This window comes from Aphelocoma coerulescens, chromosome 17 (genome assembly GCF_041296385.1).
Source record: "Aphelocoma coerulescens isolate FSJ_1873_10779 chromosome 17, UR_Acoe_1.0, whole genome shotgun sequence".
Lineage (NCBI taxonomy): Eukaryota > Metazoa > Chordata > Aves > Passeriformes > Corvidae > Aphelocoma > Aphelocoma coerulescens.
This window is the reverse complement of record NC_091030.1, coordinates 1,518,518-1,538,074: the sequence shown is the minus strand read 5'-3', so window position 1 is coordinate 1,538,074 and position 19,557 is coordinate 1,518,518. Positions and strand designations below refer to the sequence as shown.

Genomic DNA, 19,557 nt, shown 5'->3' with positions numbered 1-19,557 from the left:
GCAGCTCTGTCCCTGCAGCACGGGGACACAGGGACACAGGGACACGGGGACAGCCAGGGCCGGGCTGCACGGCGGCCGTGGGACCAGGTTCTGGTGTGGGCACAAAAACTCCCCGGGGGAAAACCACTACACCCGTTCCGAGCAGGAAGCAGTGGGGGCTTTCCACACGCAGCAGTGCAAAAGTTCATCGCGGAGGCTCCTCCTCAGCTGCACTCACCTTTCCATCAGCCCTGATGAACGCCCTGGCACGTCCGACCTCTCACCTGCACTCGCACAACCTGGCCAAGGTTTTTTCCCCCAAAACAAGCCCGTTTGGTAAAGGCAGAGCAGCCCGAAGTGATCTCTTGCTGCTATTTCAAGCTCCTATTTTTTGACAGCCCTCAGCCAGAACCTGCGCCCTGTGAGCCCAGCTGCACTGCACCGAAAATTAGGGGGGGGGAACCCCAAATTTGGGGTGTTTAGGTGCATGCATCACAGTGCAGATCCCACCCCGGCTGTGATGCACACAAATCCCCCCCACTTGAGGGGAGGGGATTTTCTGAGCAAATCTCCACAGCCTGGACCCACAAAGTCTCCCCAGCCCCGTGCCAGGCAGCTGGAAGTGTCTGTGCTGTGGCCAGCGGGATTTGCCTAACAAATCCTTGCAAATGTGTGGAGCTGGCACTCAGCAGCTGGAAACTGCCCTCGGGGTCGGGAAGCCAGGCAGGGCTGACCCAGAGCACAGATCCCATCCAGAGGAGCTTGGCAGGCGTTTTGGCAACAGCCATGAAGAGCGATGCTCTTCTGGCTAATTTGGGTTTTTGAGAAGGAAGAGCTTCCCCCAAGCAGTGTGGTTGGTAACCATTAAAAAAAAAACCAAAACAGTGTCCTCCAAAACTCTGAACGATGCAACATCAGAGAAGCAAGAAGCTGCCACCCCCCTCGAGGGCTCACCAGCCCAGGCAAAAACTGTTTTGCTGTAACTGGGAAGGAGTTTGAGCCATTCCAGCACCCCGTGGGGACAGCTGGGGGTGAGGGGGGGACAGGAAACCTCCAGAACACAGCAGGAAACCCAGGGAGGGTGGAAGATGCACAGCCTGCCCTGGAAATGGGGATTCTAAACCCCTCCCGAGATGGGGACAGAGAGTGCTGCCAGAGCAGAGAGTGACGAGCTCCTGGTGACAGTGGGGACGTGGGACTGACCTGCCTGGGACCCCCAGGGTGCTGGTGGAGCTGGATGGCACATGGGGATGAGGATCTGGAGGGGCAGCTTGGCCACTGCCAGCCATGAGGTGGCCATGCAGGTGACAAGGTGATGCAGGGCTGGGACACTGTCCTGGTGTCGATGCCAACTCCAAAATCACAGGTTCAGTCTGGAGTGGCCACCAAAAAATCCTGGGGAGAAGCTGGGGAGGGCAGGGACATCGATGGCACCAGGAGGTGTCAGTTCCATGCAGGGACAAGGACAGGATGATGGAAAACCTGCTCACGTTCCTGGCCAAAATATCTCCTTGAGCTGCCCCTGGCCCTGGTGTGAGGGCTGAGTCCCCCCCACGGGGCTGTGGGGACCTCCAGCACCCCAAGTTGGAGGGGACAAGCTGCTGTGTGCCCTGGGGAGGGGACACACTGGGGGGGACATGCAGGCATGGAGGTCATTTTGGGGGGGGGTTGTTTTTCATGGGGGGCACTGCCATGGGGTGGGGGCTGCGTGGGGCAGTGCCATGCGGGGGCTGCCTGCAGGTGAGGGGTGTGTGGGCTGTGAGCATGGGGGGCTGTGCCTTGGGGGGCACAGGGGGGGCACATGCAGGGCAGGGCAGTGGGCAGGGCAGTGCATGGGGGGCCATGTGGGAGCAAATTGGGGCCACCAGCCCTGTCCCCCAGGGCCTTGGGGCCACCAGCCCTGTCCCCCGTGTCCCTGCGGGTGCCGAGGCCGGGTCCCCCTGGCTGGGCCCCGCGGGGAGGAAACAGGCACCGGGCCAGGATGGGGACGAGCGGTGCCACAGCCCTTCCTGCAGCCACGGATGCAAATCCTGCACAAACAGCCTCTCCCACACGGAGAGAGGGCAGAGAACATGCCAGGGAGAGGGGGATGGTGAACCTGAGCCAAGATTTTGGTACCAGCCTCTGACCGGTTTGGGCACCCCTGGGTTTGGTACCCACCAGGAGGCATTGCCAGAGCTCAGGTGGCACCAACTTATGTGACAATTTTAGGGTTTTCCTTCAATTTTTTTGCATGTTGCCTCTTTAGCCAGAACATTTCTAGGGCTGAGGAGCAGCAGCTGCATCCCAGACATGGGCAAACTCCCTCTGAGCACCCTGGGAAACCAGAATTAGGTGAATGAACCACCCATGGTCCCTTTGGGGAAGCTGTGGGGTGCTCAGAGCCCAGAATGGGTCCAGTGTTACCCCCAGCAGCTCCAGGGTGGAGTGTACCATACCTGCAGCACTGGCCTTGCCCAGAGAAACTCTGCAAAAACAGAGGAGAACTGGTAAAAAACAAAGTAAAAGCAGCTGAAGAGGTCACAGGCTTGGAGCCAGAGGGAAATGGATGCAGAGATCAGAAATAGGGCCCATGGATGTAAAGGCTGCAGCAGGCAGGGAGCCCTGACACTAAAAGCGAGAGGCCGCAAGTGGAGAAGGGGAAGTGGGGCCGGGGTGGGGACACAGAAACCCCTGAGGAGCCCCATGGGCCCTGACCTTGGAGCCAGCCCCTTCTGCAACCCCAGAAAGGGAAGAGTAAAAGAATATCATAAAATAATCTGATCCGTGGCGGGCAGGTCCCACACAGGGGGTCAGCAGCCCCTGGCAGGGGTGCAGAATCCAGCCCTGCAGGGTCATTCCCAGACCCAAAGATCTTTATTCCAAGTATGGATTTGCCCTTTTGCAGTGTGACCCCCTGGCTCCACGGCCACATCAGCTCTGGACTGGGCTGGTGGGTGGATTTTTTCCTTTTTACATCACTCACCTTGTGTTGATCTGCCCTGAATTGCTGCTGAAGCTCGCTGGAGTCCCCCTGAACCATCAGCTCTCCTGAATCGTAAACCCAGTGTAAATTCCCTGGATGCATTCCTGGGGCCATCAAGCCAGACCCCTTGCTCTTCCTAATCTCACTCTTAGCAAAACTTTCCAGCCTCTGGGAGCAGCTTTAACACATCCTAAATAACCCAAACAGTTTATCCCTGGCTGGGGAATGTCCCCCGCAGGGACACCGCATCCTGCCTGGGTTATCATGACCCTTCCAAACAGTTTATAAATAGACCAAGGTAAATGAGGGGAGTGCTCTGTGTCAGAGGATTTTTCTCTCATTTCTTGTTTTGAAGCCATTCAAGGGGTGCTGGGTCAGGTGATCGCTCCTAAAACCCAAGTTAAATCTGCTGCTTCTTTCTCCTCCAGCTGAGCTCCATCCCCACCTCGCTAAAATGGTAAGAAAGAGGTAAAATCCAAGAAAAAATGGGTTTGGCAGGTTCAGCCCCTCACTTGTAGGGCCAAAGGGAAGGTCATGGCCATGCCACAAGGCACCATCCAGGCCCAGCACCAGGCAGTGGGAGAGGGCAGGGACCAGCACTGCTGCACCTGGGAAGTTGTGGCTCACACTACTTTAGAAAACAGAAGGGGAAAAAAAATGGAAAATTGGGAAATAATATGGAAAATATGGAGTGCAGTGGGTGCCTGCAGCACTCCTCCTGTCACCAACAGTGTCCCACCACCAGCATCCCCCAGTGCCATCGGTATCACCTCATGTCACAAGTGGTGACTGGAGAAAATCCCTGTAACACCTTCCCCAGTGTCCACAGCACGGTTTGTATCATCCACCAAGGACTCTGTGAAACACCTCCAAAGAACTGCAGCCACACCCAAGCACCCAAGGAGCGTCCAAGGCCAGGCTGCACAGGGCTCAGAGCACCCTGGGACAGTGGGAGGTGTCCCTGCCCATGGCAGGGGGTGGAACTGGATAAGCTTTAAGGTCCTTTCCAACCCAAACCATTCTGTGAGTCTATGGTTCTGTGATTTTATGTGCATTTTTGAGCTATAAATATGTTTTTCTTTCTTTCCCCTGGAGTGGGAGTGATTTGCAAAGGCGGCAGCCCTGGGACAGGGGCTGCCTTGGCCAGCAGACACAGCTCCAGCCTGAAGCAACGCTGCTGCACAGCAAATGGCACAGGGAACAGCACAAAGCCTTTTTTTCCCCCAGCTTCCTCTGTTCACTCTGAAAAAAATTACATTTCCAGCTTGTTTCAATTAACTTTTAAGACTCTTCTATTCCATGAAAGCTGAAGCACTCATTAAACCAGAGTTTTTCCTGTTGTAACACTTTGGAACAACCACACCACAGCCCAGCTGGTGGCTCTGGCTCCTCCACTTCGGGACCTCCCGTGGGCAGAGAGGTGACTCCAGGTCCCCTCAGTGGTGGCATTGCTCATCCTCTGGCTCAGGATGGACAAACTCATCACACCCCATGGGTCCAGCCCTTGGGGCAGCATGAGGGAGCTGGGAAAAGTCAGGATGGGAATGATGCTCATCCCGTGCCCTTCCAGGGCACAGCCATGGCTTTGGGAAGGGCTGGAAGTGCCCCTCATCTCAACCCAGAGTCTGGGAATGCTGTTGGGATGGGGCACAGGACACGCCCAGTGCCTCACAGCCCCTGCACTGGGGGTCAGGAAGCACCACAGAGCCATAAATGCACCTGCACAACACGTAAATAAATCAATATTTTTGCATCCATAAGCAAAGCAGACGCAGCCAAGGCCCTGAGTCACCCCGGGTTGTGTTCCTTGTCCCAGCAGTGGCTCTGTGATGACCAAGGACAGCCCTGCTGCCAGCTCTGCTCCGAACTGGAAGCTGCTTTGATCTCCCCACATCAAAAGGAGCCTTTTCCCCACCCTGTCGCGGCCGCAGCACACCCGGACACTCCTTGGGACACTCCGTGGGATGGGGCTGGCAGACACTGACCCCACTGACCTCCACTGCCAGCCCTGGCACATCCTTCCACGTGCTCAGTGTTCTTCCACAAGAAAATAAAATATAATACAAAAGAAAGAAAAAATAGGAAAGAGAGGAGAAAGAAGAGAGAGGAGAGAGAGGAGAGAGAGGAGAGAGAGGAGAGAGAGGAGAGAGAGGAGAGAGGGGAGAGAGGGGAGAGAGGAGAGAGAAAAGAGAGAAAAGAGAGAAAAGAGAGAAAAGAGAGAAAAGAGAGAAAAGAGAGAAAAGAGAGAAAAGAGAGAAAAGAGAGAAAGAAAGGGAAAGGCTCCTCGGGCACTCAGGCACATGTCACATGTCCATCCTCTCTCCCTGCTGCTGCCATTGTGGATTTGCTGCCCTTTGGGTTTTTTGGCTTCACCTGGAGTAATCACAGACTGGGTTTTTTTCAGTTATTACCAGATCCTCTTCAGCACAAGGAACCTTCACACCAGAACACACCAGGTTCCCAGTGCCACACCCCTCCCAGCCTGGAGCAAAGTGCCCCAGGGGGATCAAGAAATTTTGTCTTTACCCACAGAGGAAAACACCAAGGAAGAGAGAACTGCTGCACTCTGCTGCCTGCAGCTGCAGGAAGGATACCACAGAGCCTTGTGGGCTTTAGGTGCTGAAAAACAAGGTTCAGTGTTAAATAGGGGGTGATTTCTATGTTCCACAGCTCTCTCACACACCTGGATGCAAGGTCAGGCTCACAGCTGCTCCCGTGTTTTACCTCTGGCTCTTCAGTATCTCAACTCCAGCTGCCACAGCACTCACAGGCTGGGACTGAAGATTCAGCAGAGGAGGGGAAAGACTCCTTGGGCTGTGGAGACTCATGGTTTGCTTCACAGAAAATAATAGTAATAAACAGATTTTCCCAGCATACTCCTGCTGATGAGCAAAACCCACGTGGAAAGCAGGACTGAGGGAGCCTGAACACCATGGAGTAGAGATGGGATCCAACCCTGAAACTGCTCCATAGCTGGGTGGGGGGCACAGTGTTCAACCAGGAGCTCTGTGATTATCCCACCCAATTTCCTCGAGTGGTGGCACCAACTCTGAAGCTCCCCAGGACGTCCCCAAGGGCAGCCCCGTGGTGCTGGGACACAGACAGGTACCTGTGCCAGGGCAAAGCAATCCCACCAGGGCCTGGACAATCCACTGGATCTTTTCCAGGATTAACCAGCTTGCCCTGAAGGACTACTGCATCTCATCCATCTAAAGCATTTTTCATCCCACAACAAAATTATTCCACACAATTTAAGAGTCCCAAACAAGGGCACCCTGGAGTTGTTCCCTCCCTGTCTGAGACAGCACCAAGCCTTGTTTTTGGGCAGGGTCTCACTCATCACATCCAGCTGCAAGACACTGCTTTAGCCACACACAGAGCCCCAGACAACAGCTGGAGCCAACAGCCCCCTCCCAAAACCTCCTGGGGCTGCACATGGAGACCAAGGCAAGGGGGACGGTGCCCAGCAGACTGGGGAGTTTCCTGCCTGCCCTTCCAGTGTGGGGAGGTGCCAAGAGGAAAGAAAAGAGTTGGCATCATTGGAAAAAGGAGCCTGCTGTTATTTATTAACCAGGGAGGTGGGCCCAGGCACTCAGGTAGGGGAGGGAGGAATGAGGGGAGCAGATCCAGACGTTGTGGGGTGCTGCTGAGCTGCCTCTGTGTGGAAAGCGACACCCGCTTGGGGAAGGGGGCACAGCAAACCCCCAGGGCAGAGAACCCCCCCGCAGGACACTGAGAGCTGGTGGCACTCTGGAGCAGAGCTGAGGCACAGGCAGGGATGCCCAGGGGGGCAGGGACACTGCCAGGTTAGTTGCAGTTCTTGGGCAGGCGATAGACCCCCCCGGAGTAGATGAGCTGCTGGTCCCGGACCTTCTTCTGGAGGAATCCCTGCAGCTCCTGGATATCGATCTCAGTGACCACAGGGCCGGTCATCACAAACATCTTGAGCATGCTGTGAATCCTCTCCAGGGACAGGCTCTCCAGGTTGGTCAGCATGGCCTGGATGTACGTCCAGAACAGCTGCAGAAGGACACAGGCAACAGTGAATCACTGACACTACAGCATAAAGCAAATACCCCTTACCCCAAAAACAAAGCAGGGATGCAGCTGGCAGTAAGTTCTGCTCTCTCAGCCATGAGCATGGGCTCTTTAAACAGGGCAGATCCAAGAACAGTAGCAGAGTGTTGGGACACACAGACAGTGGGATCTGACGTGCAGCACACGCATGACCCTCCGTGGATGAACACCAGTATGGCAAGGCTGTGTTGCACAACACACACACACAACGTGACTCACAGGCAGGAAAGACACTGGAAATGTCCAGGAACCACAACAGAGAGAAGGCAGAGATCCAGCTGTTAGTGCTGGGTAAGCCTTTTGGGCAGCCAGAAGTGCCAAAAAGTGTTGCTCGGGTGCATCCAAACAAGTTATGACTATTTCCAAATATGAAATCATGTCTCAGACTTTTTTTTTCTTTTTTTTAACTGAAAAAAAACCAATTTGGAGATTCCCAAATGGTTCCCTGACTCAGCAGCTGGGCACTTGTCTGCAGGGAAGGCTGTGACCCAGCACTAAGAGATTAACCAAGAGATACCCACTTCAAAACCCAAATGTTTGTGCTGGACTCAGCCACTTGCAGTGGAAAATGTGAATCCGAAGCGCAAAGCGAATCCATCATCTTGATCAGATTCCCCAACCCAAAATACAGGATGTTTGCATCATCGTGGGGACAGGTACCTGCAGCTCCTCCTCCTTCTGGTCAGCCTGTGAGGCCATGGCAGAGTCCCCCTCCTCGTCACTGTCAATCAGAACAACCTTCTCCACCTGGTCCTTCTGCTCCTCCTCAATGACGGTGAAGGTGCCCTCGGGCTCTTCCCGCAGGACTCCCTGCTGCAGCCACAGCGTCATCTTCCTCTTCAGCGATGTCACGGGCACCTTGAGCACTTCACTCAGCTCTGTCAGTGTCCAGGTACCTGCAGAGACCACGGAGATCAGAGAGGAGAGGCCCCAGCACGCCAGGATTTGGTAGGAAGCTGGGGACGGCAGGAGAGGCACTGCCAGGAACAAGCAGATGGGTCAGAGCTGTGGCCCTGCGGGGTGCTGGAGACCCTGTGGAAGATCCAAACCCACACACCAGGTCTTGGTCCTCCTGCCAGAGCTCTCAGAGCCTCCAGCCACCCCAGGAACGTGGCTTTCCCACCCAAGGAAGCACAGACAGGGGTTCCATAGCACTCACTCTTGGTCTGGAAGTGCAGGATGATGGCGGCGTGCACAGGAGACACGGACAGGGACAGCGTGCGGTCAGCCAGCTCCACGTCCAGGCTCACCAGCCCCAGGTGGTACTTCCAGTTCAGGGTCCTCATGGCCTGGAAAAAGGGGGAAGCAGCTGATCTCCCAGCAGGAACCACTGAGTGCTGGGTTATTGCAAACCCCATTGGAAGAGCGTGGGCAGAGCAGCAGCTAAATCCAGGGGACTGGATAAAGCATACAGCTTTCATTAGGAGGGTTAAAGTGGCCTCACCTTTAATTTCTCATACTTCTTGGAATATGCTTCCATGGCTTCCTTGACCTGCTCCGGAAGCTCCAGCTTCTCCTCTTTGAGTGGTGGCCAGAACTCACTGGACAGGATAACAGCCACGAGGCTGAAGGGAGGCCTCTCCTCCTCCGGGAGCTTCTCCTCCTCATCCCGAATGTTGGCGTTGATGCGCCGCGAGTCGGCCATGTCCTGGAACAGGCAGAGCAGGCTGAGGGGGCTCCTTCCCATCAGGGTCACTGCTAACCCTTAGTGAAGAAAAAGCTTAAACAAGGTGAACAGCGTTGTCTGCAAACGATGATGGGGACACTGGAAAGGACAGGATCGTGTGTGGCTACTTGAAAGTCTGCTACATACTCAGAAAAATTTGTGGGATATTAGAGGAAGGGGTTACAGCTCAACCCTGCCTTCACTGGAGGCCCTCCACACCTGTGTTCTTCCTAGAGTGCTCCAAAAGAACCAAACTCCAGAGTCCCAACCCCAGAGGAGCTGGAGTAGCCCAGCTCTTCAACGCCAGGGTACTGCAGGAAGGGCAGGAGGGACAGCAGCACCACAGCAACCATTCCCCAGAGCTGATAATCCAACCCACAGGGCTTAAAAACAGACATGATTTAAATGCACTTCTGCCTGTCACAAATCAGCCCCTCACTGGCATTCTGGGACCCCCACTTTCCTAAAAGACCCTTTTTGGGTCACTCCTCAAGTCCTTCCCCTTCCCCAATGGGCTCAAACACCCAGGATTTGGATTTAAAAAATAAAAGCAAGTTACTTTCAACATGACTTCACAGTAGTGCATCTGAGCTTCCCCAAACCTCAGCTTCAGCAGCTCCACGTTGCGGATTTCCCTGGAAAGAGACACAGCAGGTCAGACACAGGGCCCTCAGATGGACCAGCCTGGCTTGGCCTCCACCCCTCACCACACAGCCAAAAAAAGGGGAGTCCCTGGCACAAGGGTGCTCTTCCTAGGAAGCCTGGCAAGGCACAGTCTGCCCAGGATGGCTCCTGGTATCCAAGTGAGGAACAGCCACCTCCTCTAGGCCAGCAGCTTTTTGAAGACAGAAACCCAGAATGGTTCAGGCTGGAAGGGACCACTGGATCTCATCCAGTCCCACCTCCCTGCTCAAGCAGGGTCCTCTGGAGCAGTCACTCAGAGTTGTGTCCAGATGGGTTTGGAATACATCCAGGGAAGGAGACCCCACAGCCTCTCTGGGCTCCTGTTCCAGTACTCAGTCGCCTCACAGCAGAGAAGTTCTTCCTCATGGTCAAGTGGAACTTTCTGTGTTTCAGAAACACAGATCTTCCCATCCCTTCCATTTGGGGGGGGCATCACAACATGTGGGATGGAGCTAAGAGGGTGTCAGTGCCTCCAGCTTCCTGCATGCTGCCCTATCAGCACAAGCAAAGGGCAGGACTGAGCATGGAATTCTAGAGGCAGACTCAAAGCTGCAAAGTAAACGGCCAAAGGCACTCCTGGCTCCACAAACAGCTGTTGACAGGACTGAGTCCAAAGGTTCTACCCTTCAGACAGCAGACAGGAGAAAACTCAGGTGATTTTGCCACAGAAGCCCTGGGGCCTCACCTCTCAGCACTGTAGTTGAACTGGTGCAGCAGGCGGTCGGCCAGCAGCGTGCGGTACTCATTGATGAACAGGTCCTTGCTGCCGTAGATGCTCACCAGGAGGCTGATGATGTCTGAGGAGCGGCGCTTGGAGCTCGATTTCCCTGGTGGAATCCAGCAGACAACAGTGTGAGAGTAACAGGGACCTGCTCCAGCCCAGCCCAGCTCCAGAGAACCAGCAAATGAGCTACTCAAGGCTGCAGCCCACCAGGGAAACCAGCCGGCTGCCACGACTGCTGGGCTTGGCATCTCACCTGGATCTGCATCAACTGGGTCAGGAACCCAGTCCCCTGGCTCTGAGATGTCATCATCACTCTCCTGGCCATTCTCCAGGGTCACTGGGTCAGCTTTGGAGAGCTCATTTGCCAGGTCACCCGAGCCCTCAGCATCCCCCGTGAGACCGGCCACGATCTGCCGCACCGTGTCCTCCCGAGTCCTGCCAGTGGCAACCAAAACAGAGGAAGTGAAGGAAGGGGAGGGAAAGGGGATGTGTCAGGCTGCCCCCCACACCTCCTACCTCAGGTACTTCCTGATGGGCTCACAGGCAACCTCCAGGATAACCATGGAAGGGTCCAGCTCCCGCAGGGCCTTGATGGCCGAGATATACAGAGTGATGATGTCGGAGGTGTTGACTCCTACAGGAGAGGAGCAGAGGAAGTCAGAGTCCTGCAGCACAGACTGATGGCTTGGATAGAAGGGGTTTGGATGGTCCAAGCCCTCTGTTCTATCTGTGGTGTCAGAGGAGGAGGGCTTGCTGCCCTACTGCCCCAGGCAATGGGGCAGAGCAGATCCGTGTGCCTGAGAAACCAGTTCTGAGCACAAACAGATGCTCAGAGCTGAGCCCTGACAGTGCAAAGAGGCCTTTGCCCACCTGGACCAAAGCTAAACTTTGTGCTCCTGACCATAGTGTAAAAATGAGGCCAAAAGGGGCCGGGATACCATCAGCTGCTGCTGCCATGCCCACTGGAACATGAAGAATGTGTGACAGGCACGGTGACTGGCCTCACTCTTCAAACAGGAAACCAGACCAGCTCCCAGTAGATCCCCACTCATGCCCAGGCTCCTCACAGTGTCAGGACCCACCAGGGTGCAGAAGTCTCATTTCCAGAGCACTTTTCAGGGAGCTGAGCAGCTGCTGCCTCTGGTTAGTCCTTTCCAGGCAGAACTTGAGGTCCTCTACAGCAGGCTTCGACTCTGGGAAATCTGCAAACCAAGCAGTGATCAGGAGCAGTGCCAGGCTCTGAGGGGAGGCAGGGGCAGGCAGTGTGGCACATCAGAGAGATCTCTCATCCACCCAGTGCCAGCCCAAGGGTGAAGCACCTCGGATGATGCTGAAGAGCTCCTCGATGCGCATGCTGGCGTAGATGCGGTAGAAGAACCTCTGGACGTGGCAGCGCCAGCGTTTCAGGGTGCTGCTGGCTTCTGCAGAGGACTGTGCCGAGGGGCCATCCTGCAGGAACACCCTGCTGAGCCACCCAATCACCTTCTCTATCCACTGCACAAGAGAGGGAGACACAGATGTGGTGAACACAGAGCTGGATACACTACCATGTCCCAACCCACTCTAGGCAGCCACCACAGCTGGCAGAAAGGGGCAGCTGGACCAGGACAGCATCACTCCCAGCTGCTCTCCACATGTGCCCCAGCCTGGGTTATAGCTGGGGAAAGCCCAGCTGAAAGAATGGGAACTTTAACTAAAGATACAGGATATGGACTGTGCAGCTGGGTGTGAGAAGATAAGGGGTGACCACGGACTGTGCGCAGGCGCTGGGATCCAAAAAGGACAGGGTTTACTCCAAAACTTGCAGCCTATTCCGTTCTTGCAGAGTTTCATCCCATTCTATACTTGTAGAACTATCCCATTCATAAGAAAATGGGCAAACTGGCCATTACACAATCCTTGGCCCAAGATGTCTGTGGTTCCTGAAATCAGTGAAAAGCAAACAAGGCATCTCAAAGAGTCACAGATACCCAACCCAACTCAGACACTTAAAACCCAAAAACCAGCCTAGTCACTGAATTATAAAATAAAAACCTGAACAGAGAGCATCAGAAGGTTATTTTTTTTTATATTTGAGCTTTAGTGGGAAACGTGTAATTGACAAATTTCAAACGTACTCAATTACAATATCCAGGTGTTTAAAATAAATGCCTTTTCCTCCCCATCAATTAGCAAATATATGCTAGTTCCTGGGACAGTATTTGAGTACCAACATACTATGAGATGTTCTACTACTACTATATTAATATATTTTTGATAGATTCTGACAGCCTAAAACAAAAATTCTAAGTCAAGGTTTGGTTTGCTATGTTTATTTTTAATTATCTACTCAACTGAGGAAACACTGAAGAAATGCACAAGTTTTGCCAGGACAAACCTGAGTACTACAAACACCTGGGCAAAACCATGGAGAAGCTGATAAAGAATTCCCTTAAAGGACAAAAGGACAGGACTATAATTGATGCAAAGCAACACAGTTCTAAGGAATTATTATCAAACCAACCCATTCTTCCCCCTGAGTTTATCTTCCCTGAGTGCTGCTGTTACAGCCTGATTGTGACCTGACACTCCAGGCAGCTGCTGCTGTGTCTACAAAGAGGCTTTGCCCTCAGTACCTGTAATTTTCAGTGAGTTGTTTCTCAGACTTCTCTGTTTTACCTTTAGATTGCCAGGCCTGCACTTTTTTTCCCCCCCTTAAAATTATCTCTTCCTAATTCTGACATGTTCCAATATTCTGTGGCCAAACAAGAGGTGGAAGCAAGGGCAGCATCTGATGAGCAGAATGCAGTTGTGTTTTCTGTGGTGGCCTTAAAATATCCTTAAACAATCTCCAGGTCATCCAAAAGCAGTTCACATGAGGTGCAGTAAAGAAAGTGTTGCACAACAACTAAAAGGAAGTAAACACAAAAAGATTCCTGATATTTGCAGGCAACAAAAACAGCTGGCATGGCAAAGAGTGAGGGATCCAGGGTGTCTGGCTTGCATGGGAACCTGGCTGCAGGCCTGGTTCTCCAGCACAGGCAAAGGCAAGGTCATGGTCAAGGAACACAGAGCTCAGGATTGTGTCCTGGAAGAGCCATGACCTGGAGAATAATTTTATTTTAAAGTCATGGTGGGTAAACAGCTCAACACAAACTTAGTTTAAGTTGCAGCAAAACAACTGAGCAGCTGCAAAGAAAGATTTTCATTCTCTGTGTGGCTATGGGTGAGATTAATACCAGAGTATCCTCTCTCATCCTCGCTTCCTATTTTACAGGGGAATTGAAAAGGGGACTGAAAACAGCCACAGAAATTCTAATTATGGGCTCACCTACACAGAAGGAGGGTCCTCTGCAGGCTGGGTGGCACTTGTGGTTTGTAAACTGGAACCACAGAAATTCCCTCATTACTACAGACATCACAAGGTGAAATGGGACAGTCGTCATGCACAGGTCAGAGCAAACCTTCCCCTCCAGCACCAGCCAAAACGGGGAGTTTTAACCACCTCTCCCACCAGGGGTGGTGAAGTCATAGCCCTGGACCAGGTGTTTCAAGTTGGAATTGCTTTTAGCCCGCACTGCTAAAAACCAACAACAGCTGCACATCTCCCAAGGAGGATGGACTCTCACTGCCCCCAGGCCTGCCTTACCTCCTGGAACTCGTTGAGGAAGGAGTGCTCGTACTCGCCCCGGCAGCGCTGCTCCATCCTCTCCTCGATCATCCTGTGCAAGATGGTGGTGACGGCGTCGGCGCTCACCCTCTCCAGCAAATTCAGCCGGCGGCTGCGGGCACAGGGACACCGTCAGGAGATAGGGAAGCAAAGGCACCAGCAAATCAAGAAAATCTTATACCTGAAGGCACCACCCTCCCTGTACATTCTACAGAGGCAGGCCCAGCTCAGTCCACATGCTCTGACAGCTCACACAGATGCACTACATATGTAACAAACACATGACACTACTGCTATCTCATCTTCCTTGCAGAGATTGTTTATAGCCATCAAAAGCTTTTCCATTTGGAGGAGTCTCATAGAATCATAGAATGGTTTGGGTTGAGAGAGATCTTAAAGATTATCGAGCCCAAACCCCTGCCATGGGCAGGGACACCTCCCACTGGTTTGCTTCTTTGTGGTCAGAGGCCTCAGAGCAAGAGTAGGATAGGGTTATGGTTATTCTCACATCCAGGGAGAGGAACTTTCTGTCTAAAGATCTGCTCTTGTCCAACCACCAGTTGAAAGCAGAAAGCCCGTGTTGAGTTCTCTACCCAGAACCATGACACAGCCTGACCTCACACAACTGCTCCTGTTCTCAGGGATCAGTAAAACCTGCTGCTGCTGCTCCCCATGCAGACCCTCCCTTGTTCCAAGTGACAGCCACCACCCCGTGAGATACCTACAGAATGTCATTGAGCTGCTGGAACTGCTCCATGGCTTCAGGGCACCAGCACTGCTCCCTCTTGCTGCTGCAGCCTGCACAGAGTGGGCCCTCTCCTCCGCCCTCCTCTGGGTCACTCTCCTGCTCGGTCTCACTCATGCTGCTCTCACACTCATTCATTCCATCTTCTCCTTTCTTCCACTGCCGCATGTATATCCTGAACGTGCGGCTATAGAACTGCTGGATCATCTCCTGGAAGGATTTGGTCGTGGAGAAGAAGAGGATAGCTTTGAACATGGTGTACACCTTCTCCTGTAGTGTCTGAGCACCTGTCCCCAGGAGCAGGCCTGCCTTGGTCCACTGCTCCAGGAGCTCCAGGCTGTTCAGGTAGGGCTCCAGGCGGCACTTGAGCAGACTGAACGCATCCAGGAGCAGCGCAGCGCACTGGGGCTCCTCGGCCGTGTTCTCATACTGGCTGATGCAGTTCCAGAACTCGGGGGCTATATTCGCCTGCAGGTCAGTCTGCAGAACCTCGATGAACCACTCCTCCACGATGGAGTGCAAGTCGTAGCACTGCAGCACGTCCAGGGCTGCCCGGAGCTCGGCATCCTGCAGCGGCCCCGCAGCCTCGGGCCTCGGGGCTGCCTGGAAAGCGGAGGGGACGCGAGTTAAGCACTTGACGGAGCACACAGGAACTCGGCTGTCAAACTGCACCGGTGGGATGCTGCTCCTCTACGGCGACCTGCCGGGGTCTCAGCCCACCGCTGGAAGCCCAGCGCACGCCTCCCAGGGCTACACCCGCACACAGCATTGCTGTCCCTGCTGGTGGCCGCTGCAGGACACAGGTGCTGGCGGGAATGCTGCGAGCCACCCTTGGGTGCCTGAAACGCCGGGCTCTGGGGCAAAACCCTTCCTTGGCCAACGCCAGCCCCCTCGGACACACTGAGAGCAGAGCCACAGCACGGCCGGAGAAGCTGTGGCCGTTTGGTCTCGCTCTTGGTTGGGGTGATGAGGAGAGACGCCTGAGGGCTGGAGCTGCGGCCCTTCCCTGACAGCCCCCAGCAGACACCGCCCCCCGCACACCCAGGAGCCCCTTCCCCTCCTCCCCGGCAGCCCCGGCCGTTCCTCCCCCAGCCCCGGCCGTTGCCTCCCGGCCGTTCTTCCCCCAGCTCCGGCCGTTCCTCCCCCAGCCCCGGCAGTTCCCACCCGCCCCGCGGACCCAGCGCCGGAGAGGCCCGGCCGAGGAGGAGCTGAGGCCGGAGCATCCCGGGGGCGGCGGGTCGGGTCGGGTCGGGTCGGGTCGGACCTGCCCCGGGCCCGGCGGAGCGCAGTGACCCGTGAGGGCCCGCGCCGTCCCCTCTCACCAGCCCCAGCGCGGCGGGCGGCACCAGCGCGGTGCTGAGCGTGTGCCAGGCGGCCGAGAGCTCCATTCGGGCCGCAGGAAGGGGCGGAGCGGCGCCAGCCGCGGCGATGAGCGGCACCGAGGCCGCGCTGCGGGGGCACCACGCGGCGCTGCGGGAGGGTGAGCGGGGCCAGAGGGCGAGCGGGGCCGGGAGCGGGGCCGGGCAGGGTGAGCGGGGCCAGAGGGCGAGCGGCGCCGGGCAGGGTGAGCGGGGCCAGAGGGCGAGCGGCGCCGGGAGCGGGGCCGGGCAGGGTGAGCGGGGCCGGGAGCGGGGCCGGGCAGGGTGAGCGGGCCCGTCTGACGGTGCCGCCCCGCAGGGCTGGCGGAGCTCCGCGCCCGACGGGAGGAGCTGAGCGGGCGGATCCGGGCCGAGGAGGCGGAGCGGGACCGGCTGCAGGCGCGGATTGCGGCGCTCTCCCGGCGCTTGTTCGACACCAGCGAGAGCCTTGTGGGGCTCCGGTCCACCCGAGCCCACATCGACCGCACCATCGCCGAGATGGACTCGGCCTCCGGGCAGGTACTGACAGCGAGCAGCGCTGAGGGCGCTCGGTGTGTTCAGCCTGGAGGAAAGGAGGGGGGAGCGCAGTGTGCATCTTCCTCGTGAGGGGAGGAGGAGGGACGGCAGCGATCGCTGCTGTCTGTGATCAGGGACAGGGCCCGTAGGAATCACGGAATCAGAATATCCTGAAGTGGACAAGGACCATCCAGTGCAACCCCTGGCCCTGCACAGACCCCCCAACAGCCCCACCCTGGGCATCCCTGGCAGCGCTGTCCAAACGCTCCTGGAGCTCTGGCAGCCTCGGGGCCGTGCCCATTCCCTGGGGAGCCTGGGCAGTGCCCAGCACCCTCTGGGGGAAGAACCTTTCCCTGATATCCAGTCTAATGGTGTGTCAGGGAAGGTTTAGGATATATATATACATATATGTGAACTCAGGGTCTGTATTTACCTGAAGGTTGGTTGGGAGCCCCTCGATGAACTACCACTTCTCCCTGGGTTGTAGCACTGCAGCCAAAACAACTTCCCAGGCCTGAGATGCAGCGCTGGCACACACACACACTCCATCACGAGAGGGTTGGGTTGGGGTTTGTTTTGGTGCTGCTTGGTCTTGGGCAAAGTTTATTGTCAAAATATATCAAAAATGGCTTTTGGAACAGACCCCTAAAAATGACCATCTCACACCCATAGTTTGGGGGAAAGGAGGAAACCAGAGACGTGACACTGACCCAAAATGGCACTAATTCATGCAGGTAACAACGGTGCTGATAGAGCTGTTGGCCTGCCACTCTTCCTGCCCAACATTAATGTAGTTTCTTTCATCTTTAATGCACTAATGTCATTAAAAGAGTCAAATTGTTGGGGCACAAAGGGGTGGGAAGGAGGCAAACAGCACAAGGGCACAAGGGCTGGCAGTGTCATTTTGGTTCCTAGGACAGCTCTAACCTTTTCACCTTCCCTGTGTGTGTTACTGCCAAGCTCTCCCAAAGTCAGTACTTTCCCCTGACAATCACTTTTCAGATGAGGCTGGAGCTGTTTCCTCGACCTCCTTCAAGACCTGATAGTTTGAAGTGAAGGGGAAAACTCACATAAAAATTTTAAAAGCTTAAAAACTATGTTCTAAGGTACACAAACAAACAGCCCCTTTGAAAGAAACCTTACCTGAGATCCAAGCCACACTCCCAGCCTACAGATGAATTCCTGTTTATTGAAATGAACTGACACTCACAGGAGGTAGAAAGAGGTGGTGAGGAGGAGATGCTGATGTCCTACAGACACAAACCAGTAACAAAGTTCCTTTCCTTGGGATGTACATCCCTAATTTGTGATCACTCCTTGCCTTCTGCCAGCCCCCACAGGATTTCACCTTCCTCCAGCACCTCGTCCTGTGGGGCACTTCCCTCAGCTCCTCTCTGATCACTTGGTGATTTCCACAAACTCACAGGAAGAGATATTATTTTTGGGACTATAACCATCACATTTGGTTACAATTGTCCACTGTGTTAAAATTTTTAACTGGTGAGATGGACAGGCAGCAAGGTCTCCTAAATATGTTGTTGCCTAGAGCATAGTAAGCAGGGATGTTAGATTATGTACACACTGAGCTAAAAATAGGGGAAAATTAATAACAGATTTAGTCTGACATAAGGTCAGTGTAGATTTGAGTTAGTCTTGAAGCCAGAAACCCAAAATGTGCAGTTTTAACAGTGGAAGAGAGCTGAAACTGGGTCAGCTGAGCACAATTTAATAGTGATCTAAAAAACCCAGGCACCGAATCTCCCTTAAAAAAAACCCCACCCAACCAACCAAAAAACACCAAACCAACCAAACCCCCCCCCCCCCATCTGCTTCAGGAAGTTCTCTGCCTCGTGCTCCAAGGCAGATAAATTGCTTAAGGCCTTTCATATTCAGAATATGAACACAAACCAGGGAAATTGTCCCACAGATATTCCCACAGTGAGGATGATACATCACCAGGAATTAGAGGCTGGAGAACCCCTCTTGCTGCAAAGCAGATCAGCTGAATTGGAAGGGAACTCATAAGAGAAACAGTTTATGTAAAAATAAGCTATTTTTATTTCTTTCCCAGATACTGGCCAATTCTCAGACATTGCTAGATGTCCTGAAGGAGGAAATGGGGGATCTTGGTAGAGCCATTGAGCCACAAAGCACTTCATTAGGACAAAGGGTACGTCAACAAAAGCATTGCTAAACTTGTTCTTCAGCCTGGAAAGTCCTGTTGGCCAGGGAGAGCTGCTGTTGTGGTACAAGGATGCCACATTTAATAAAAGCCTTTGTCTTGCAGAAGTAAATTTTCCTTTCAGATGTGCTTTGTTATTAGTCAGAGATCCACTAAAGCTGATCCTTGAGTGCTACAAATCAGGGTAAGCATTTACAAAAAAAAAACCCCTTCATTCTGAGCACAGTGATCCTGAAGCACATCCCAGGAGGTGACTGACCAGCTGATGCTCCTGCCCTCAGGACAGCACTCACCCTGCTCTGCCTGGAGGGAGCTCGAGTACCTGGACAGGGATTAGAGCACAAAGCTGGGAAGTGCAAAGGAGTGCTCAGTGAGGTGTGAATCACAGCTCCAAAGGTGGAGCAGGATCACTGGGGAACGGGCAGAGAGTCAGCAGCACACTCTGCACTCCTACACCCCCAGCGTCCTGCCCACAAGGCTGCAGGCACAGAATTAACTCACAGGAGTACCAAAGCAGTGTTGGAGCTGCAGGACAGTGTTGGCTTTAGCATTCTTCATGGATCCATAGTAGAACTAAGCCAGGACTAGTTGAGACACCTTGTCCCTAACTTGAGTTGACAGCAGCTTTGCTTTCCCACCTGCAGTTTTGCTAGAAACAGAGCTGCCATAAACTGACCTGGGCTTTTCCACAGGGAAAGATGCTCACTGGGACCTTTTCTGCTAGAAAAGCTGTGCTGAAAACTCACCCCTTAAATCTAGCAGTCACCAGCAGTCTCACATTTTCCCTCATTCTACCCCAGTCTCAGCACCTTATCGTGAAGTATTTCATTAATGGGAGAAGCCTTAACACATGGAATTCCACGGTCCTTGTGCCATGTCCCAGGCAGATACATCCTGCTCCTGGCAAGTCACACAGGCAGCAGATCTCAAATTAGCTTGGAATGGTCAAGGAAGTGCCAAGTGTTTCTTTGTGGCCCCCCAGCCAACATCTAACAAACTACTGAGTAGCTCA

General features: G+C 54.2%; 2 protein-coding genes across 2 annotated transcripts; one reads left to right on the top strand and one right to left on the bottom strand.

Moving 5' to 3' along the window:
• Positions 1–6,490: 6,490 nt before the first annotated feature.
• ANAPC2 (anaphase promoting complex subunit 2) lies at positions 6,491–15,911 on the bottom strand. The gene is made up of 13 exons (XM_069032119.1): positions 15,812–15,911; positions 14,470–15,092; positions 13,724–13,856; positions 11,415–11,589; positions 11,178–11,297; positions 10,612–10,729; positions 10,349–10,530; positions 10,057–10,198; positions 9,247–9,322; positions 8,466–8,669; positions 8,181–8,310; positions 7,682–7,917; positions 6,491–6,964 (listed from the first exon to the last, which is right to left on the bottom strand). Exons 1-13 carry the CDS (start codon positions 15,875–15,877, stop codon positions 6,752–6,754), a joined length of 2,418 nt encoding a protein of 805 aa, XP_068888220.1. The 5' UTR covers positions 15,878–15,911; the 3' UTR covers positions 6,491–6,751.
• LOC138119869 (microtubule nucleation factor SSNA1-like) lies at positions 15,862–19,542 on the top strand. The gene is made up of 3 exons (XM_069032120.1): positions 15,862–15,969; positions 16,167–16,366; positions 18,435–19,542. The coding sequence occupies exons 1-3, from the start codon at positions 15,918–15,920 to the stop codon at positions 18,555–18,557; spliced, it is 375 nt and encodes a 124-aa protein (XP_068888221.1). The 5' UTR covers positions 15,862–15,917; the 3' UTR covers positions 18,558–19,542.
• The last annotated feature ends 15 nt before the right edge of the window (positions 19,543–19,557 follow it).